Source organism: Danio rerio, chromosome 11 (genome assembly GCF_052040795.2).
Source record: "Danio rerio strain M-AB ecotype USA chromosome 11, GRCz13ab, whole genome shotgun sequence".
Taxonomy (NCBI): Eukaryota; Metazoa; Chordata; class Actinopteri; order Cypriniformes; family Danionidae; genus Danio; species Danio rerio.
The window spans coordinates 39909492-39930000 of NC_141031.1; the positions used below are offsets into that span (position 1 = coordinate 39909492).

The window sequence follows — 20509 nt, forward strand, 5'->3', positions numbered from 1 at the left end:
GTTATAGAGACCCCAATTTAACTTCTATCCTTGTTAACAGACGCTCTCTATTTAGAATTCTTTATTTTAAGCCCCTTCCATTTTACAACACCTCCTACTTTTTTTGCTTTGTGGTTTTCAAAGGTGTTTATTATAAAAAAAAAAACATATTGTTATATGTGAAAATATATTGTCATAGAGACCACAATTTAGCTTCTATTCTACATGCAACAGAAAGACAATTACAATTCTTCCTTTTAAAGGATTTTTAGATTTTAGTATCAGTATTTTAAATTTTTAGGATATCTATAAGCTAGTGTGCACCAAAACAGTGACAAAACTAGCATTTAGAAGATATAAAATGTATATAAACATGTAAAACTTGTAGTTTGTCACTTCCATTTAAATAGATGAATGGTTTTATTCACATCGTCTTCAAGCGTTTTTAAAGGGGGGCGGGGCATATCAGTTTCTGGAGAGTATTTGATTGGCCAAGATTTGGCCAAACTGAAGTATACAGTTTCTCATCAAATCTCTTCCAATCAAATGCTCCTTAGAATCTAACATACCCCGCCTTTTCAATTTGCTTTACACTTGATGTACTTGAGCTCAACAGTTCTTACTTATAGAGCGATGATAAAGCAAAATCCTATTGGCTGTTTTTTAAAAGGGGAGGAGCTACATGATGTCCCACCCTCTCTTTATGTTTTGGTTGAGATTACGTCAAACATTGAATAAAACATTGCACATTTCAAAGCACTTCACAGGACCTTTAAGCCCCACCCATTTTCCAACAACTTCCACAGTCAATCAATGCACATCCAATTTTTTAAGCTGTGTTAGTTTCAAGTAATATTTAATCAAAAACTCATTCAATCTTTGTCCACAGTGGCAGAAGATAAGATGGGATGGCATGGCAAGGTGCTGTCAAAGGACATGGCGGAGAACGTGATGAGAGACATTCAGAGCCGCATAATGAACAGTAACAAGCGCATGTACCCGGCTTCACCCGTCGAGGACGCTCCACCCGTGAGTCTGCGCAACATCCGCATGCCCAGCGCCCCCAGCTACAAACCTGGAGAGAAGGTGAGACGGCTTGACGGATGGTAGATTGGTTTAATATCTTTGTCTAACTCTTTGTCAAACCGCTGCTGGAATCAGCCTCCAGAGATGATTTGAATGTGCCTAATGTTGGAGCACATCTGATCAAGAGTTCAAACACATCTGTTTAGCTGTGCCTTTACCGAATCTGCACTGTGCTGCTGTATGTTCAACAGATCGCGTTATTATGTCTTTCTTTTGTTTTCCAATCCTTTAAAACCTGTTTTAGCACATTTTAATCTGTTTTTAATCATTTTTATTCTTTGTTGTTTTAATTGTTTTATATTTGTTTCTTTCATTCTTGTTTATGTAAAGCACTTTGAATGACCATTGTGCATGAAGTGTGCTATATAAACAAACTTGCCTTGCCTTAACTCTATCCACCAATCTTCTTTCCATCAGGTCGCCACATGTAAGGGGTATGGGATGGCTGTGGCCAAACTGGGGCGTTACAACGAACGAGTTGTGGCGATGGATGTCGACACCAAAAACTTCACCTTCTCTGAAATCTTTAAAAATGAGCATCCCAACCGCTTTATTGAGTGCTACAGCGCAGAGCAGAACATGGTAGGAAACTATGAAGTAGCATGTAGATATTAGAAATACTTATGTTTTTGGGTTTGAAAATCCGACATAGACATAGATACAATATTGTGTACTTAACAGCTTTAATCAGGGTAAGAACTAAGATCCAAGCACAGGTGTCAAACTCAATTCCTGGAGGGCCACAGCTCTGCACAGTTTTGCTTTAAGCTTAATTAAACACCCCTGATCACTAATTGAGTCCTTCAGGGTTGTTTTAAACCTCCAGGTAAATGTATTAAAGCAGGGTTGGAACTAAACTGTGCATGGCTGTGCAAGAGTTGAGTTTGACACCCCTGCCATAAAGCATTGAGAATCAAAGTATAAATTCAAATTTATAAATTATAATAATTATTTAGAAATTAAAGTATAAGTTAAAATTCAATGTTGTTGGTTGTATCTTTAGAAATCGTATATTTCAAGTTTATTACAAATCATTTTGTAGTGTGTTTATTGAAGTATGCTTCAAGGGAGTGGGTGGAGCTAGAAAGCTATTTTGACAAGTTTTGCTTTGTGAGTTTCTCTGATTGGTGATTTTTTTTTGTACAGCATCATAAATTATAAAGTTCATTGCAAAAAAATTATAAATAAATCCGTAACAACTTTCAAGTTTTTAAAAGTCATGTCAATAAAAAGAAACATTTTTATTTATTAGTCACTATAAATGATTGAGCAGTAAATCATGATGTAATGGACCTCAGTTGCGGAAGTCATCATAGTTGGGTAAACATAAAGTGCAGTGAATGGGAGAGTACAGCAAAAAAAATTTGCCATTTGATTTGCTGAAATAATAAAAGAAAAACTTCACGATGATGCTATCGAGACTTTCAGAAAAAAAAAAATTGCGTAAGACTAATAACGGCAGCCAGAAGAGAGAACAACATCAAATTTACTGTCCCGCCCCTATACACACATTGCGGTACAATCGCCTTGCACACACTGTAATTTTTTTTTGTAATTTGATGCAAAGATGATATAAAATATACATAAATATATATAAATGTTCATACTTTTTAATAATCAAAATATTTAAAACTTGCAAGGATTTAAGATGCTGATAACTATAACTGTAAACGAAAGATTATTTCTGAAGGATGATATGACAATGCATACTTGAGTAATTTTTCTGAAAATTCAGCTTTGCATCAAACAAATAGATTGCAAATTTAATTTAACATATATTCATAGGAGTTTAGATACAAAAACTCACAAAATTAAATGCTGTCTGAAATGTATTCTTAAATGAGCATTTTATGCCATTGGATGTAGGTTCAGTAATTTAACTTTTATGGCAAAGAATAGGTTACTTTTATGTTTAATGTGAAATAACCAGATTGATCCTCACAAGGAAACATAACTATTTTACGTTTTGTCAGTTTAGTGGCTAATTAATACTAGTTCAGTCTTACAAAAATGTACAAATTCAAGTAGGCGTGGCATAAAATCCCACCCCTGAACCCAATCATCATTGGGGATGATCAAATCATACTAAATTGTATGAATGAGATTATATTAATTCGCACAAACTAGCCACTAAATCAAAAAGTTACAAATTGTCATAATATAGCATTGAAAATAGCATACACATGGTGTGGATCCAAATGCAGGTTTTAATAGCAGGATGGTCAGGCAAGCAAAAATCAACACAGAAACAAACAGATGTATATTGGAAATCCAGATATGTAGCCAAAATAACAGGCAAGAAGAGGTCAGAAGGCAGGCAGCGCACAGGGATAAACAAAAAACAAACAAAGCAAAGTGAGGGTCAAAACTGGAAAAACTAGGCAAGGAAAACGCATCGTAATGTTCACAGGTACAGATAAACAAGACTCAGCTATAATTTGTGCGTGTTTGCTGTCTATATAGTCATTGTAATTGGTCTATGAGGATCCTCCGGCTGTGAGTGTGCGCAATCAGTGGAATCTGGAACATGTGCGTGTGAGCGGTGCATGACTGGGATTTGTAGTCCATGTAATGGCAGATCTGTGTGTTTACCAGCGATATGCAGCCACTCAATAGCTGGGAATCGTGTAAACAATTGTTTTAAATTCTAATTCAAAACTCAACCTCACTATAGTTTTTTCCAAAAACAAAAAAAATCTACATTTTTGACCAGTAGGGTATTCATTTATTCATTCGTTTATTTTCTTTTCGGATTAGTCCCTTTATTAATCTGGGGTCACCACAGCGCAATGAACCACCAACTTATCCAGCATATGTATTATGCAGTGGATAGCCTCCCAGCTGCAACCTATCACTGGGAAACACCCATATGCTCTCATACACATAACACTACGGACAATTTTAGCTTACCTAATTCACCTGTACCGCATGTCTTTGGACTTGTGGGAGAAACCAAAGCACCTGGGGGAAACCCACGCAAACGCGGGGAGAACATGCAAACTCCACACAGAAACGCCAACTGACCCAGCCGAGGGTCGAACCAGTGACCTTCTTGCTGTGAGGCGACAGCACTACCTACTGCGCCACCACGTCACCCCAGAAGGTTATATCTTTCCATATTATTAGTGCTTCACTCACTTTAGCAATTTTGATATTTTAAAAATCCAAATCAAAGATCTTTTTTTGGCTTTAGCTTAGTGAGCGTACTATCTCTAAACGCTCCCTTGATTGTTCTGCTAAATTACAGTTTTGGGATTGGCCACTTAAAACGCTCCTCAAAGCACCGAAGTCACTGGTTTGCTGAATTATACATGGGGCTCCATCTATAATGCAGCCGTGAAGATGTGACCCACTTACGCTCCATTTTGCACCACGCCCTGCTGCAGTGCCATTCCCCGAGAAGCCATGCAGAAAACCCGCACCGCCTCTTTTCAGCTCACAAGTACATTCTTTATGATCAGTGAGCTTCGCCAAAATATTCCTCTCATTGTTCGTTTGCTAGGTAAAATGTAGGTCACTCATTTGTCGTGTTGTGTTTTGGGAAGGGGCCTTGATGGACAGGATGAAAATCTGAATACTAATTAATTGGTCAGAGTTCATATCAGTTATGCCCAGTTAAGCAATCAGAAGCAATAGTAATGCTAATTAAAGCATATATAATAATAGATCCGAGCATGCATACTAATGAGAGAGTAATTTGTAATGTTGTCAGTCAAAAAAGAAATATTAATTGATTTTGATTGCTTAACGATGTGATTCAGGGGCTTCAAGAAGTGTTTTGATACTTAACTCTTAATAAATGTGTATATGGTAATGCATTAGGTAAAATATTTGTTTTATTTGATCAAAGACCAAGCAAATGTACAGTGCACCCGGAAAGATTTTAAAAGCTTCACTTTTTCAACGTTCATTTATGTTACAGCCTCCAAAATGGATAAAATTCAAATAATTCCTCACAATTCTACACACAATACCCCATAATGACAATGTGAAAAAGATTTTTTTTTTGATTGTTGCAAATTTATTAAAAATATAAAACCTGAAAGATCAAATGTACATCAGTATTCGTAGCCTTTGCCGTGAAGCTCTAAATTGAGCTCAAGTACATTCTGTTTCCGCTGATCATTCTTTAAATGTTTCAGCAGATTAACTGGAGTTCGCCTGTGGTAAATTCAGTTGATTGGACATGATTTAAAAAGGCATACACCTGTTGTATGCCTGTTGTATGTTGTACAGGGTTGAGAGTGCATGTTAAAGCACAAACCAAGCATGAAGACAAAGGAATTGTCTGTAGACCTCTGAGACAGGATTGTCTTGAGGCACAAGGCTGGGGAAGGTAACAGGAACATTTCTGCTGCTCTGAAAGTTCCAATGAGCACAGTGGCCTCTATCTTCCGTAAGTATGTTTGGAACCACCAGGACTCTTTCTAGAGCTGGCCGGCCACTCAAGCTGAGTGATCGGGGGAGAAGGGCCTTAGTCAGGGAGGTGATCAATAAACTGATGGTCACTATGTCTGAGCTCCAGCGTTTTTCTGTGGAGAGAGGATAACCTTATAGAAGGATAACCATCTATGCAGCAATCCACCAATCAGGCCTGTATGGTACAGGACTCTCTTACAGAGACATCCTGAATGAAAACCTGCTTCAGAGTGCTCTTGACCTCAGATTGGGGCCACGGTTCATTTTCCAGCAGGACAATGACCCAAAGCACAGCACCAATATATCAATGGAGTGGCTTCACAACAACTCGCTGAATGTCCTTAAGTGGCCCAGCCAGAGCCCAGACCTAAATCCTATTGAAAATCTCTGTAGAGATCTGAAAATGGCTGTACACCGTCGCCTCCCATCCAACCTGATAGAGATTGAGAGGTACTGTAAAGAGGAATAGGCAAAAATGCCAAGCTTGTGGCATCATATTCAAATAGACTTAGGGCTGTAATTGCCACCAAAGGTGCATCAACAAAGTATTGAGCAAAGACTGTGAATGAATACTGATGTACATGTGAGTTTTCAGGTTTTTTTATTTTTGATAAATTTGCAACAATTCCAAAAACTCTTTTTTCACATTGTCATTATGGAGTGTTGTGTGTAGATGTTTGAGGAAATGAATACATTTAATCCATTTTGGAATAAGGCTGTAACATAAAAAAAAATGAGGAAAAGTGAAGAGGTATAAATACTTTCCGGATGCACTGTAACTTGTTACTAATTACTATTAAACTGTAGTGTATTATCAAACTTTTGTGGTAATAAAATGTCAAAATATGCCTAAAAAAATTTTGTATCTATTTATTCTGACCCCATATTTATTGAAATATATTGAGTAAAAGAATGTTGGGAAAAAGGAATATGTTTTATTATAGGTGAAAACTTGATAAATGCGTAAAGTATATTGTGGCTGAGGCTCCATCATATTCTAGATTATGAGTCGCATGGAGAGGATTTGCGACAGGAAACAGGAAATGACAGCGAGCTGCATGTTGGTAATTCCTATCATATGAAGGATAAAATGGAGTTCCTGTTTAGTGGATTCCATGTGACTCCCCTGTTATATTAAAACCTACTAAAGACTGAGCGACTATATAGTTGCTATGCAGTTACTTAGGTTGCTAGGGCGGTTACTCTTGTTCTGCCTCATGTTCACGAAGCCCAGATCCAGTAATCCACCATATAAAAAGCATTCACTGAAAAAAATGTTATGTTGAATTTACTTAATTTTATTACGTCAAGGGGTTGCACGAAATAATTTTATCTAAATCCAGATATATTTTTTAAGTTAAGTGAATTTATATTTTTTAAGTTGAGTTTACTTATATTTTATAAAGTGGTTCTACTTATATTTTATACATTGAGTTTATTAATCTCTTTCAGTAATTTCAGATTAATTATATTCATAATTTTAGCTAAACTATTTTGAGTAGAATTAACTCAAATTAATTGTGCAACCAGATCAATTTAATCGTTTAATTTCTACATATTAAAATTAATTTGAATCCAATATTTTTTTTTATCTATTGTATCTTTCATTAATATTCAGACAAGTAAAGCAAACCCAATATTTTCAACTTTAACTTTATTTTTGTGATCCAAGAGATATTTTTGCTCTCTTAAAGAATGGCAGTAATGAAACTCAGTAATCATTTCTCAAATTGTTTTCTTATAACAAAATGCAGTATATCATCCATTAACATAAAATACATTGTACCATTCGTAACAAAACAAGTGCACCAGATTAGCTGGAAGACAGCGAACACTGAATAACTTGCGTGAGATTATATTTAACTGCAAACTTACATTGAGTCAATATTCCAAAACATCATTAGTGCAGCTTTAAATATTCACAATAGTGGCTGTATACATATACACACAGGAGAACTTTGGAGGGAAGCCTTTTAACACACAACAAAACATATACAAGTAACAAAATACACCAGTACTATACAGAACAAAAAATACTATAATATAAGAACTGTCCACAGCTGCAACACAGTGCACACTGAGGACCTGATGCTGAAATTACAAAAAACTGTAGTTACATTCAAAAAATACTAATTAAAAAAAAGATTTTATGTTTGGCTGAGGTGAAAAAGTTGGTGTATAAATATGGAAACAGACTTACTAAATAAAATGAAACGTGACTTAAATGTCAACTGAAGCTTAAGCTAATCTAAAAAAAATAAAAATAGTGTCAAATGAAAACATCACATCTGTGTGAAGCAATGAGGAGGCTGTAACATTCTCACATGAAACTAACAAGAATTGTCATAATTTCTTGTTTTACACATGGTTCTCCATTGTTTGAACTTTGACTGGAGCTCTTTTAATGACGTCATCTCATTGTGTCCTCTTCTTATGCAATGCCATAATGGTGCAGACATCATCAACTGTTTATCTCAAAGCGCTTAACTTCTAATATTCATATGGCGTTAATGGATGGATGGATACTTTTTGTGCTGAGTGTGGATAGAAACCTGGCCTATTTACAGGATTGCAATTTTTATTTCAGGTGAATATTCGACTAAATCCAATGACAACTTTAAATGTTCACACCAGTGGCTATGTATTACAGTCCACCACTCACTTTGTTTTCAGTTTGAAACATTTTCTAGGGTTGCATTTTACATCATACTATATGTTTTCTATCGCCTCCCAAACCAGATTTAAAAATGCAGCTTAGCAGCGTTTACATGAGTGGCTGAAGAAATCCTACAGTCCAGCAATGATTTTGTTCTTTAGTCCAAGGACTTTGGGGGGAAAGTCTTTCTCCATCCATTTTCAAGAGCACATTTTGAATGAATTCATAAGAGTATTTCAGCTCTTTGGGGTAGGCCAAGTTCAATACATAGATGACTCCCAGCATCATTGCAGATGCTTGGGCTACAGATCCAATGTTGTCCAGAATGATTTCTCCTTCAACATAAATGTCATCATGTGCTCCAATTTCTCCACCCTCCTTGTTGATGACATATACGCCCATGGTGGAATTCTGCAGGTCTCTCTGGATGCCATCTCCTTCAATGTCCTGTATATTTGTAGAATATAAGAAAAACATGAATTTATGTAATAGATTTTAATGACCTGCAAATTCTAAATTTCTTTATATTTACAATCCATAATTACACTGGTCAGTAAAACCATTGAAAATATTTTTGTCAGTTAAGTAAAGGTTCATGTGAATTAACAAACCACAGATTTTTGTTTTTATGGCTTTATGAAAAATATCCAAAATCTTCTGCAAATGGAGCAGACACAGAAGTCAGAATGGATTGAGAGATGGACTAACACATTGTTGGTTTTGGTCTTTTAATTTAACAATAAGAAAAGTTATGAATAAAGCCTGCCTTATTGTTTCAAGAACCAAACTGATGGTTTAAAATGTTTTAGCCAATTACTGAACATCTCCAGTCCAGACACAGACAAATGTACATCATCCTGTGACAACATCCATGTTATTTTACTCTGCAGCATTTCATTTCCTCAACATAAAGTTTGTCAGAGTCTGTTAATAACTATTGTATGTCAGACTTCTTGAATGCACCAGGGTGTGTTTAGAAAATGTTACCTGCTTTGAAAACTCTGCAGCAAATTGTTGATTTTATACAAATATTCTCATAATGTTAAAGGAGAACTCAGGTCAATATCAACATTGAGGTAATTTTTTTGTAAATTTGGAGTGCTGTCAGTACAGAGAACAACGGCAGAAATCGGTGTTGCCTACACAGTGTTATGCTCTTTTTATAATTGGCACCCTGTTGACTTCAATGGGGCAAGTTTTAAACATGCTTTTAGCCTCTTAACATCCTTGATGTGTCATTACAAATGTCCAGCCATGTGAGTGATTCTCTGACAGCAGCAGATGTGAAAGATATGAATAAAAGTGATGTTAATTCAGCCAGCGCACATATCTTAATTTATTTCCTGTTTTCAGTCAAAGTCCACAGTAGTCGATTGTCGAGATCACACGCGTGATCATAGGTAACTAAACCTATGCACTTGAACTCGACAATCGACTACTGTGGACCAAAAAACAGGTTCTCTGTACTGACAGCACTCCAAATTTACAAAAAAAATTAGCTCAATGTTAAAATTGACCAGAGTTCTCCTTTAATGCATTCATCATCAATGGACTAACATAAAAACCACAGTATGATCCTCTGTAGTGACATGCTTTAGTGGCTAGAGCATTTTTCAAGTTTTGCATTAGTTGATTTAAATAAACAGCATGCTTCCACACTATAATAGCTCTAGACCCCAAAACACGACAGCATGCAGACTGTGTAGGACTACAGCTGCCATAGTTTTGGTGTCAACACACTGATTTTGTTGTGCACTGGGTTTGTTTTTGTTGAGTGCCCCTTTAAATGTATTTTCTTCTAACTAGTGGGTTAGTGACATTAGGATCTTAAAACATTTTATATTACAAGACAGTACATCAGACTGATAAATGCAATTACAATTACTTGCCTTATACTCCTGAATGAGATGTTCATCATCCTCACCAAGATAGATGCAAAGTGCCTTGAGGACTGCTGCCCATTTAAGATTGATGTCACTTGTAGCCTGTGTAAAAGGACAACAACTATTAAAATACAATAAATAATAAAAAATGTCTAAAAACTGTAGAATACTTTAAACCTGTGGTAACCTCAAAAATATATACACAATGACTTCATGATACATTCTGTAAATGGGCTGCCTTATTTAGCTAAAGAATGTTAGTGTATTGTGACTTCATTTTCAGGTCTGAATGTGTAGGGCGATAGGGTGACAGTTCAGTCTGCATGGTAGGTGCAAATGTACCAAAAGATCTCCGTTTTAAAACAAAAATGTAGTAGTGTGGATGTAGCCTTAGGAACCTTGTCATTTACAAATAATCAAGGCTGGCACTAGACAGGTACATTTCAGGTTTCTCCACAGTGTATATGATATTTTCTACTAAAATGTAAAAACATGTTTACCTCTTGCAAGATCGCCAGATGTTTGGCTAGTTTTTGGCCAGAAACACCTTCCTTTTTGATGAAAATAGATGTTAGCTAGGGTAAATGGCTGTCCAACTGAGCCATAAAGGTTGTTTCAAGTGGGATGGTTGTTATGCGCTGGAATTCAACATTTATCTACACACATAAAAACAACAACAGAAGACAAAGAGCACTGTGATCAGCCATTGGTGTAATGATATTTTGTAGCTATTAAATAGATATAATCAAATTTTCTTATATTAGGTGTACAGTGTGTTCTGGCCAGATGTATTGCTATTAATCAAGAGTAATGGCAAGAAATCAAAACTGGACCAGCATCCTGTATCCTTATTTAAACCTTAATAATATTTTTTTTATATTTACAATGGGTCAAAGTGCAATGTAAAAACCCAGGGAGCAAGCATGTGCTTACCTCATCAATGTTTCTTAAATTAACTACCATTGTTTGTACAACAATGCATGAAATATAAACACATGTACAGTGATTTAGAATAAATAATTGTGTAAGGTTATTTACATTGTGTCAGATCATGGCGATTTATTATAAACTGTTTGTGAAATCAGAAACAGAAAAATCTCTTAACAAAGTCCACAAGCCTACTACTACTAAGTACATTGTGAGATATTATAACTGAGTCAACAAGTCAAGACCCCTGCCAGCTTTTAGTTTTGTAAATGTAATTAATTTGTAAATTTAATTAAAATTAATTAATTATTTATTCTGTCTTCATGCCATATCACTAACTCTATTAGTATTTGGATTTGTCATGTTCCACTTCTATACAAAAAGTATTAGTTTAAAATTGGGAGCAATAAATGCAATGCCAACATAATTGGTCTTTGTGTTTAGAGCAGAAACAAAGTTGAACAACATCAACCTGCTAGCTAAACCCTGGTCTTTCACTGGACTATCGGCTGTGGTCGTACTAGCTGGTCCTCTCGTGTCATCTGCAAATCTCCTGCAATTTAGTTATGAAACATTTGCATGCTTCTAATACATCTACTTTCACCCCCACCTTTACGTTTTAAACTCTGATAAGGCGAGTCGGAGACCGTCCACGAGGACTGCGACCCATGCCGCTGCCACCAAAGAGAAGCTTGTTTACTTTTCCTACTCGCATTCCGCGAAGACCTGCCTCTGATTGGCTAGTGTCCGTTGCAATCGTTGGTTAGGTCAAAGAAGCTCTTTGGTTTGGTTTGCGCAAGTGGAGCGACGTCACGATCGGTCGGAGCCAGTCAGCGGCAGAGTAGGAGCGGGTCTACGGGTGTAAAAAAAAATACAAACTTTTAAAGAAATGATAAATCCACGTACCCAACGTAACTTATGCCTGCCATTATGATTATGTAGAAACATAAATTCTTGCCGCCAGTGCACATTAAGCATATTTTACCAACATGATTTCACAGGTCTATTTTGTTCTAATGTTAACACATTGACAAGATTACAAGAAATGCTTACAGCCAGTCAGGAATAACGTTATGTAATGTTAGGCTTGGCCAGTCTAACGTAACGTAACGTTACAAGCCTAGACAGCAAGGAAGGTGCTGCTACAATTAACGTTAACATTCGTAAAACTGTTTTGCTTTTATTCGGCTTCCACAAACTAATAAATAATCAAGACAAACACTGAATTCACCAAGCATTTAACACTTAAGCTAAGTTAACTTACTAACCTTACACAACTCACGTAGTTAAGCTAATCGCTGAAACCTTAGTTGTAATTTAATTTAATGTAACGTTAATTGATATAAAAACATACCAATTTAGCATTAGCTAAACACATTTTTCTATAAAATGTTTAAAAGTGTAAACAGAACCCTGTTTAAGTAACAAATATAACACACCAATGATTATATATTGATTACTTACCGAAAATGCAGAGCTGGATGCAGCATTCAAATGAGTGCATCACGTTCAACCTCCCCGCCTTGGCGCCTTCAGGAAAAAAAGTGTCTGCACATGCGCAGACCGGATAGTATATGGAAATTAAATGAAACGTATTTTTTTCTAATTACTTTTAATTGAATGAAATTAACTTGTTTTAAACAAAAGCAGTGAATTTAAAAATTAATAATAAAAAATAAGTAGGATTAAATAACACATTAAAATTAGTGAAATTAACCAGATAAAAACATGTAACATTTACAAGGGGTCAGAATCATTTTTTTCAGTGTTGGTTTTATTAGTAGGAAAAGGAATGTTTTCATGCTAATATCAATCTCTTATAGGTTAGTGTTGCCACAGGCTGTGCTGCACGTGAGCGAAACATTGTGTTCGCCAGTGGCCTCGCCACCTTTTTCACCCGCGCCTATGACCAGGTCCGCATGGCTGCCATCTCAGACAGCAACATTAACCTCTGCGGCTCCCACTGCGGCCTGTCTGTTGGTAAGAAATGAAGAGTTTTAAATACTCCACATCCTCACCCAACTTCTAATAGTCAAGTGCACTGTCTAATCAAAAAGATTACTTTTAAGCCCCACCTATTTTTCCAGCACCTCCCACAGATTCCAGTAGTACCTGCTCACTTTTTCAGCAGAATGGTATCCGGAAGTATTTTTTCCATTCATTTGTTTACACAGAGATGTTGAAAAAGGCTTTAATAACTTTTAAAATGTTATTATTTTAAACATTTTAAAAATAGTTTAACCCCAAACAGAGAGTCACAGTGAGACAGTACACTAAAAAAAAAAGGATTTACTAAAATTTTTACGTTAAGTGGTTGTAAACTGTTTTTTTGGCCTGAATTTAAAAAGTTGAACATTACTAAATTTAATTTGTGTGTTTAAATTCATCACAAATACATAGTTCGCAACAGTTTTGCAGACATCAATTTTTTCAGTGTGCTTTGTACATAATGGCTTTTGTGATCAGGAAAAAGAAGAATGCTTTTGCATAGCATTGCGACTGACACAATCAAAAATAATACAAAAATACCAAAAAGGTGTACTTTAAATATCTGGTAATATACTTTAACCAAATTAAATAAAGCATGAAATGTTATTTCATAATAAAGTTTTATGTACTAAACAGTCGAGCATACAGTGCTTAACTACATAGTGCATCATTTGGGACACAACTACATTAATATACAGATGAAGTCAGATTTATTAGCCCTCTTGAATTATTAGCCCCCCTGTATATTTTCCCCAATTTATTTTTAACGAAAAGTAATAACTAGAAATAACTTATTTCTAATAACTGTTTTCTTTTATCTTTGCCATTTTGACAGTACATTTTATTTGATAGAATTTTGTAAGATACTAGTATTCAGCTTAATGCAATTTTAAGGCTTAACTAGGTTAATCAGGCAAGTTAGGGTAATTAGGCGAGTCATTTTATAATGATGGTTTGTTTTGTAAAACAGTGGTCCTTAACCACCGGGCCGCGGATTGGTACTGGTCTGTGGATCATTTGGTACCGGGCCGCACAAGAAACCGTTAATTATTTCCGTTTTATTTACTATCTGAGTCTGAATGATATTTTATTTTTGTATAAAATATATTTATATTTATATTTGTATATTTTTATATTTATATTTTTTTATAAATATATATTTATTATATTCACCCCCACCCCCAGGCTTCGTAAATTAGTAAAATTGTCAAGCGTTGACCGGTCCACAGGGACAAAAATGTTGAAGACCACTGCTATAGACAATCGAAAAATGTATTGCTTAAGGGGGCTAATAATATTGAGCTTTAAATTATGTTTTTTTTTTTCAATTTAAATTGCTTTTATTCTAGTTGAAATAAAACAAATAATAGTTAAACAAGAAGAAAAAATATCATAAGAAATACTTTGAAAAATTCCTTGCTCTGTTTAACATCATTTGGGAAATATTTGAAAAAATTAATTCATAGGAGTCTTGATTTTGACTTCACCTGTGTATGTTTTTTTAATAAGTTGAAAAGCGAATAGATATTCAACAGAAGCACGTCATCCATTAACCACTTTGGAGCTCACAGTAGGTTGGTCTTTAAAGATTTATAGGTTATCATTAAAATTAATTTCCTTATGAAGAACACGAATGGAGATTTTGCTTCCAGAACTCGACTGCTGCACTCTCTTCTCCTCTCACTCTGCAGTTGTGACTCTTAACAGTGATGTCTTTGCATTGGTTTGTGAGCAGCTCACCCCTCTTTTTCCTGAAGCTGTCTTTCTGATGTGTGTTTTGTTCTCCTGGTCATCTGGAGGTGGGGCTACTCTTTGCACAACCCTTTCTCCCTCTCTCCCTCCCCCTGTTTCTGGGTGACCTGGCATCCCCTCCATTAGCACAGGTACACTGCATGCCGCTTCGTCTGTCTCTGCACCTGCCTGCATGTCTGTCTATCTGTCGCATGCATATGCAGCTGTTTTACACTAATGTTGGCACCCTTGATAAATATGCAACATAGGCTCATTATGAAAATGTAGCCCTATATACATTTCTGGAGATCGCAAATTATGTTGCCAGATGTACGTATAGTTGCATTTCGTCTTTAAAACAAATGCTACGAGGCAGTATAATGACATTCCTTTTCATGCTTACCAGTTGATCGCTTACCTCCATATGGACGGCTTTTCAGCTGTTACCAGTTTGTCCAGTAGCTTGCCATGTACATTGGCGGACTTTAGATGCAAAGAGGAGTTAACATGATGCTGGGGTTCGAGCTTGGCAAAGAACAGTTCCAGAAAGCGGGTTAGACAAAAACAGAAGCCAAAAAATAAAATAAAATAAAATAGTAAATAACAGGGTGAGAATGTGGTAAAATCTGAAAACGTGGTAAAATTCAGGCAAGGGCTTTTCTTTTTCTGGATTGCTTTTAAAAACACTGTCGGTTGGGTTTGGGGAAGTAGGTGGGTGGGTCAGTCGATGCTTTTGAAAACACTATTGGTTAGGTTTAGGGAAGAAGGAGGGTGGGGGGGATCGGTTGGTCAGTCAGTCGGTCAGTCAGTCAGTCAGTCAGTCGGTCAACAGCGGCCTCTGGTGAATTTACAAAAGAAGAGCAGGCACGAATGGCACTCGCAACAGAAATTTGAGATCTCAAAAAGTGTACACAGTGGCGTCTGGTGGATTTGTTCAAGCAAAAACTTACCTTAACAAGAATCAGTCCAAGACACTCGAATAAAGTGAAAAATTTAAAAAGCCTTTATTCACATGGCTAAAGCTTCTGCCGAAACGTGTAGGTTTTTAGAGATTTAGCCATGTCAATAAAGGCTTTTTAAATTTTTCACTTTATTCGAGTGCCTTGGACTGATTCTTGTTGCTGTTTTAATGAATCCCTTACCCAAAGAGCACCGACCATACATTTGAGCTTACCCCAGAGCACTTTTTGTTTGTTTTTTCTGGACAAAAACTTACCTCCTTGGACGTACTGTATTGGTGCTCTCCAGAAATGTCTATAGCAGTACATTCTCAGAATGAGCCTTGGTTGTAAATTTGAGCAAAGAAGACTGTAAAAAATGTCTTTATTGTTTAACATTTTGATGCTTGAGTCTTATTTTACTTTTTATGAGAATAGAGGCTTTAAAAAAACTTTTAAATAATTATAGTGAAATACTGGGTTTCCATGGGAATTTTACAAAGTCTATTACAGACATTGAATTTTTTTTGTCCAAATTATTGAATATTCATCTTTAATTCATCTTTATTTCTATAGTGTTTTTACAAAGAAGATGGTGTCAAAGCTGCTTAACATACACTCAAAAAAATTTTCTTGTTCAGATTACTTGAGATTTCATTGGGATAACTTAATTTTTTATGTTCAATCCACATAAATTTGTCAAAAGTGTTAAGTTAACTTAATCAATTTGTGTTGGGACAACATGAATTAATTGTGTGGAACCCTGCATTTTTTGCAATATAGAAGTTCTAGTGAATTGAAACTGTGTCAGTCCAGTTTTCAGAATTGAAGTTTAGTTTAGTTCAGTTCAGTGTGGTTTCATTTTCACTGCTGAAAGCCCGAACACCGAAGAGCAAATCCAAAACTGCGCAGCTTCACAAGCTCCAATCCAAGCAAGCCAGTGGCGAGAAACAAATTTCACCAATTAAGGAAAGTGAAGGAAAAAAAAGATTTATAAAAAACCAGGCTCAGTTGGGCAAGACTAACAGTGCATTGGAACAACATAGACACGCATCCTCTTCCAGGCTGATTCAACTCACTGGAATTTCTTAATCATTTATTATTAGGGGCATTTTAAGTGTTTTTTGGTATGTTCTTGCATTATGTTTCCATTTTGTGAAGCTCAACAGACTTTTGCCTCCAATCACAGCTCTGTTCTTTGGTCTTACTGTGCCTATTTTAGTGAATGAGTTTGGTTCGTTTCCTTATAGTCATATGTTTCATCCAGGTGTACTAAAACATTGTATAAATCAATGGAAATATAATTGAACACAAGAATTGTACACAAGATAACAAGACTGGGAAATGCGTTGTAATGCTACTGTGACAGATAACAAGACTCAGCAAACTGAAGGGGTGAATGTGTGGCTCAAATAGTGTGTGTTAATCAGTCTCTGACAATCCTCAGGTGGTGTGAATGTAATCAGTCTAGATGAGGAAGCATGTGTGAGTGTGACCGGAGTGCATGTATGAATATGTAGTCCAGGAATGGCAGATTTGTAGTCCATGGTATTTGTAGGTGCAAACAGCGATCTTATGGGAAATGATCGCTGGTAATCGTGACAAATATATTTGAACATGTATTGTATGTACTGTACATATTGTATCTCCAATATTTGAATAAATATATACATAGAGCTTTTTTTTGCAACATTTTGAAATGTGTTGCATATATGAAATATATTTTATATATGTGAAATCTAAACATGAATTTGTATGTCATATATTGCATATATTTCTATTAATATGATCTCTATGTGGAGTATATTCACAAAGTTAATTGTTTTTTTTTTTATAAAAATACTATGATTTGTTTTCAATTGTTCATTCTCAGTGAGAATTGTATGTTAATATTTTGAGCAAAAAAAACGAAAAGGTTAAATAATATATATATTTTTTCACAGCCTTCTTTGCTCATATTAAACACAGGTGCCAGTATTAGTGATGGGCACTGTATCTGAAAGACAAATGCTGTTCAGCTGGAATTAATAGTGCCAGTTTATGCCTGGTGTGTGTGTTTGTGTTTTAGGAGAGGACGGACCGGCTCACATGGGGCTGGAGGACATGGCTATTTTTAGAGCCATCCCCACTGCCACCATTTTCTACCCGAGTGATGCCGTGTCTGCTGAAAAGGCTGTGGAGCTCGCAGCCAACACAAAGGTTGGCATGTTCTGTCTGCAATTATGAGCGGTTGAACAATTCATTTTTTGTCTGATGCCCTTACAGTACATAAAATTAATACAGCATACAGTGATTGAAAACAACAAATGTTCAATAGAACTAGAGTATAATAGAATTAGTGTTCAAATTCAGTTTGGCAATTAATCAAGTTGACTGATAAGATGCAGAATTGCAGTTGAAGGAAACAGAATTATAAGGAATTTAGAAACAAAGAAAAAGCTAATAGATATGTATTTTTTTAAATCTGTGTATCACACTGTAGATTTTTTTTTAAACAGAATTCATATTTATATTGATTTTTTTTTTGTGAGCTTTCTGGGTCTGTAAAGTGTGTTTTTCACTGTAGGGTGTTTGCTACATCCGCACCACTCGTCCAGAGACTGCAATCATTTACAACAGCAATGAGGACTTCCATGTTGGCCAAGCCAAGGTAATCATTCTTCATTTAATTCGACTGCTTCTGCAGATTTATATACTAAATAAGTGTATATCATAATTAATAAACTTATAATTTATATAATTATTATTTATTTGAAAAAAGGATAAATGGCTGTATCCGAAACCAATAAGGATATATGGCTGTATCCAAAACCATAGTGAGGCTGCATTCCAGTTCAAATGCTTATGCCCTCTGTCTCGTTCCCTCGGATGTACGTCATTGAGTGTCACAAGTGTCCACTACTGGTGATGCTTCTGAATGGGTTTAAATGGAATGCCCTAAACCAGAGATGCTCAAAATAGAGCCTGCAATGTTGGCCCATGTTAACCTTTGATTTGACCAACCATCCCATCTTAGAAGTGTTTTAGAATAATGGAAAGTTTGGGGTGAACGCCTTCAACAGAAGTTGCCATTTGTAATTTATCATAACCTTTTGTGAGTTAGTTTGTTAGTTTTTGGGCTATATGTACAGCCAGTTTTTTTTCAGCCAATGATAATCTTTAAACGAAATCAGTTAAACAGACTTAAGCATTCATTTAGTTGTTCAATTGTAAAACGAGTTGAAAGACTGTGTAAATGCAAGTGCCGTCAGTAGCAGCAGGCGAGCGCAGAAACTCCATTGAAAATACTGGGGTAAATTTTAAGGACATGGTGTTGAAAATTTTATTATAATTTTATATAATATAATTTTATTAAGTGCTTCTTTTCCAGTCTGAGACCCACTTTATTTTGTATATCAACCAGGCAGTGAAGATCACTGATTTTAATGAAAACAGACCTTAAATGTGCAACTTTGTAAGGGCACGATAGTTCCCCTGAAGCGCTTGGGCTGGCTGAATGAAAATTAAAAGTCTGTGTTCATAATGTTAAGTTACAAAAAGCCATCTGAAATTAAATGTTTAAATTAAATGTTGTGCATGAATCAGATTTTTAAAAATGTAAATAGTGTCACACTATCAATTTAAAGGACAATACACAAGACATCGGCAAGCAATTCAAGGCAAAGGCAGATGCAGCTTGAGTTGTGTATTCAGCATTGAACACCATTGTGATATAAGAGTCTTTGTTTATGTTTTTATTGTAAGAAGTTCATTATAAAATGTAAATATATATATATATATATATATATATATATATATATATATATATATATATATATATATATATATATATATAATTATTGCTACAATTAAGGTATTTTTCTATTTATTTTTAAATATTAATAACTTAGTATATTCCCATGGCAGCTTTTATGTAATAGTTTGGTATATTTCAACCTCAATTAAGCTTGGTTTTTGGCCCTTCATAAGAAAATTTTGGGCACCCCAACCCTAAACTCTTGAGCTCTTGCGGAACTACTCTGTTGGGACGTCACAATCATATTGCATTAAGGGTTGCTCCCTCGTTCAAAATCATTGGATCGAGAGTATGTCCATGTAAACTTCCCTCGTTAATTTGATGACGTGAAATACACATTAAAATGGAGACAAGTGCATGTCTAAATGTGAACTGGAATGCAGGCTGGATGTTCTGAAGCGCACTCAATCAATCCCACAATTCACCATAATAATGAGTGTACAATCCAATGTACACTCAATGGCTAGGGAATTACCATAATACATTGTGAAGGTTTGTGCACAGAATTAATTTCTTCATCTGACCACACTTGCTTGGTTCAGAACTTGTGGTGTTGCGCTTTAGTGTTTGAACTTTCAGCAGTGAAATTTAAACCACGCTGAACTGAACTAAACTGAACTTCAACTCCGAAATCTGGACTTTAACAATGTTAGGCTGCTTTGACACAATCTACATTTCGAAAAGCGCTATAGAAATTAATTTAATTTAATTTAATTTAATTTAATTTAATTTAATTTAATTTAATTTAATTTAATTTAATTTAATTTAATTTAATTTAATTTAATTTAATTTAATTTAATTTAATTTAATTGGGTTGAATTTAATTTAGTTGAATTAAGTTGAGTTGTATTGAATTGACAATGAGGTTTTTAAAAAAATCTGAGGTTTCAACATTTCTAAATAAATTATTATTTTATTGTTAAATTAACATTTGTATGCATGACAGAAATCAAACTACTTTGATTCATTATTAGTAGACCGCTTGCTAAGGGTTAAATAACCATCACATCTGACCGCGTTGATTAAAATCTAATCCATCTGAGGGATTTATCAACCACCAAAGCACAAACAAACAAAACAGCATCCCTCCTGGTGCATCGAGTGC

General features: G+C 35.3%; 1 protein-coding gene and 1 long non-coding RNA gene across 2 annotated transcripts in view; one reads left to right on the forward strand and one right to left on the reverse strand.

Annotated features, from left to right (window-relative positions):
* Nucleotides 1–20509, forward strand: part of tkta (transketolase a) — a 45990-nt gene that overhangs the window by 13189 nt on the left and 12292 nt on the right. Inside the window, exons 7-11 of the mRNA XM_087274235.1 lie at nt 869–1065; nt 1483–1647; nt 12774–12930; nt 17677–17807; nt 18175–18258. Coding sequence (XP_087130361.1) covers nt 869–1065; nt 1483–1647; nt 12774–12930; nt 17677–17807; nt 18175–18258 — 734 coding nt within the window. The remainder of the gene's footprint in view (nt 1–868; nt 1066–1482; nt 1648–12773; nt 12931–17676; nt 17808–18174; nt 18259–20509) is intronic.
* On the reverse strand, nt 7122–12924 carry LOC147841864 (uncharacterized). Its single transcript, XR_015502958.1, has 5 exons — nt 12415–12924; nt 11561–11803; nt 10524–10679; nt 10030–10125; nt 7122–8587 (listed from the first exon to the last, which is right to left on the reverse strand). It is a non-coding gene; the product is annotated as an uncharacterized LOC147841864 (long non-coding RNA).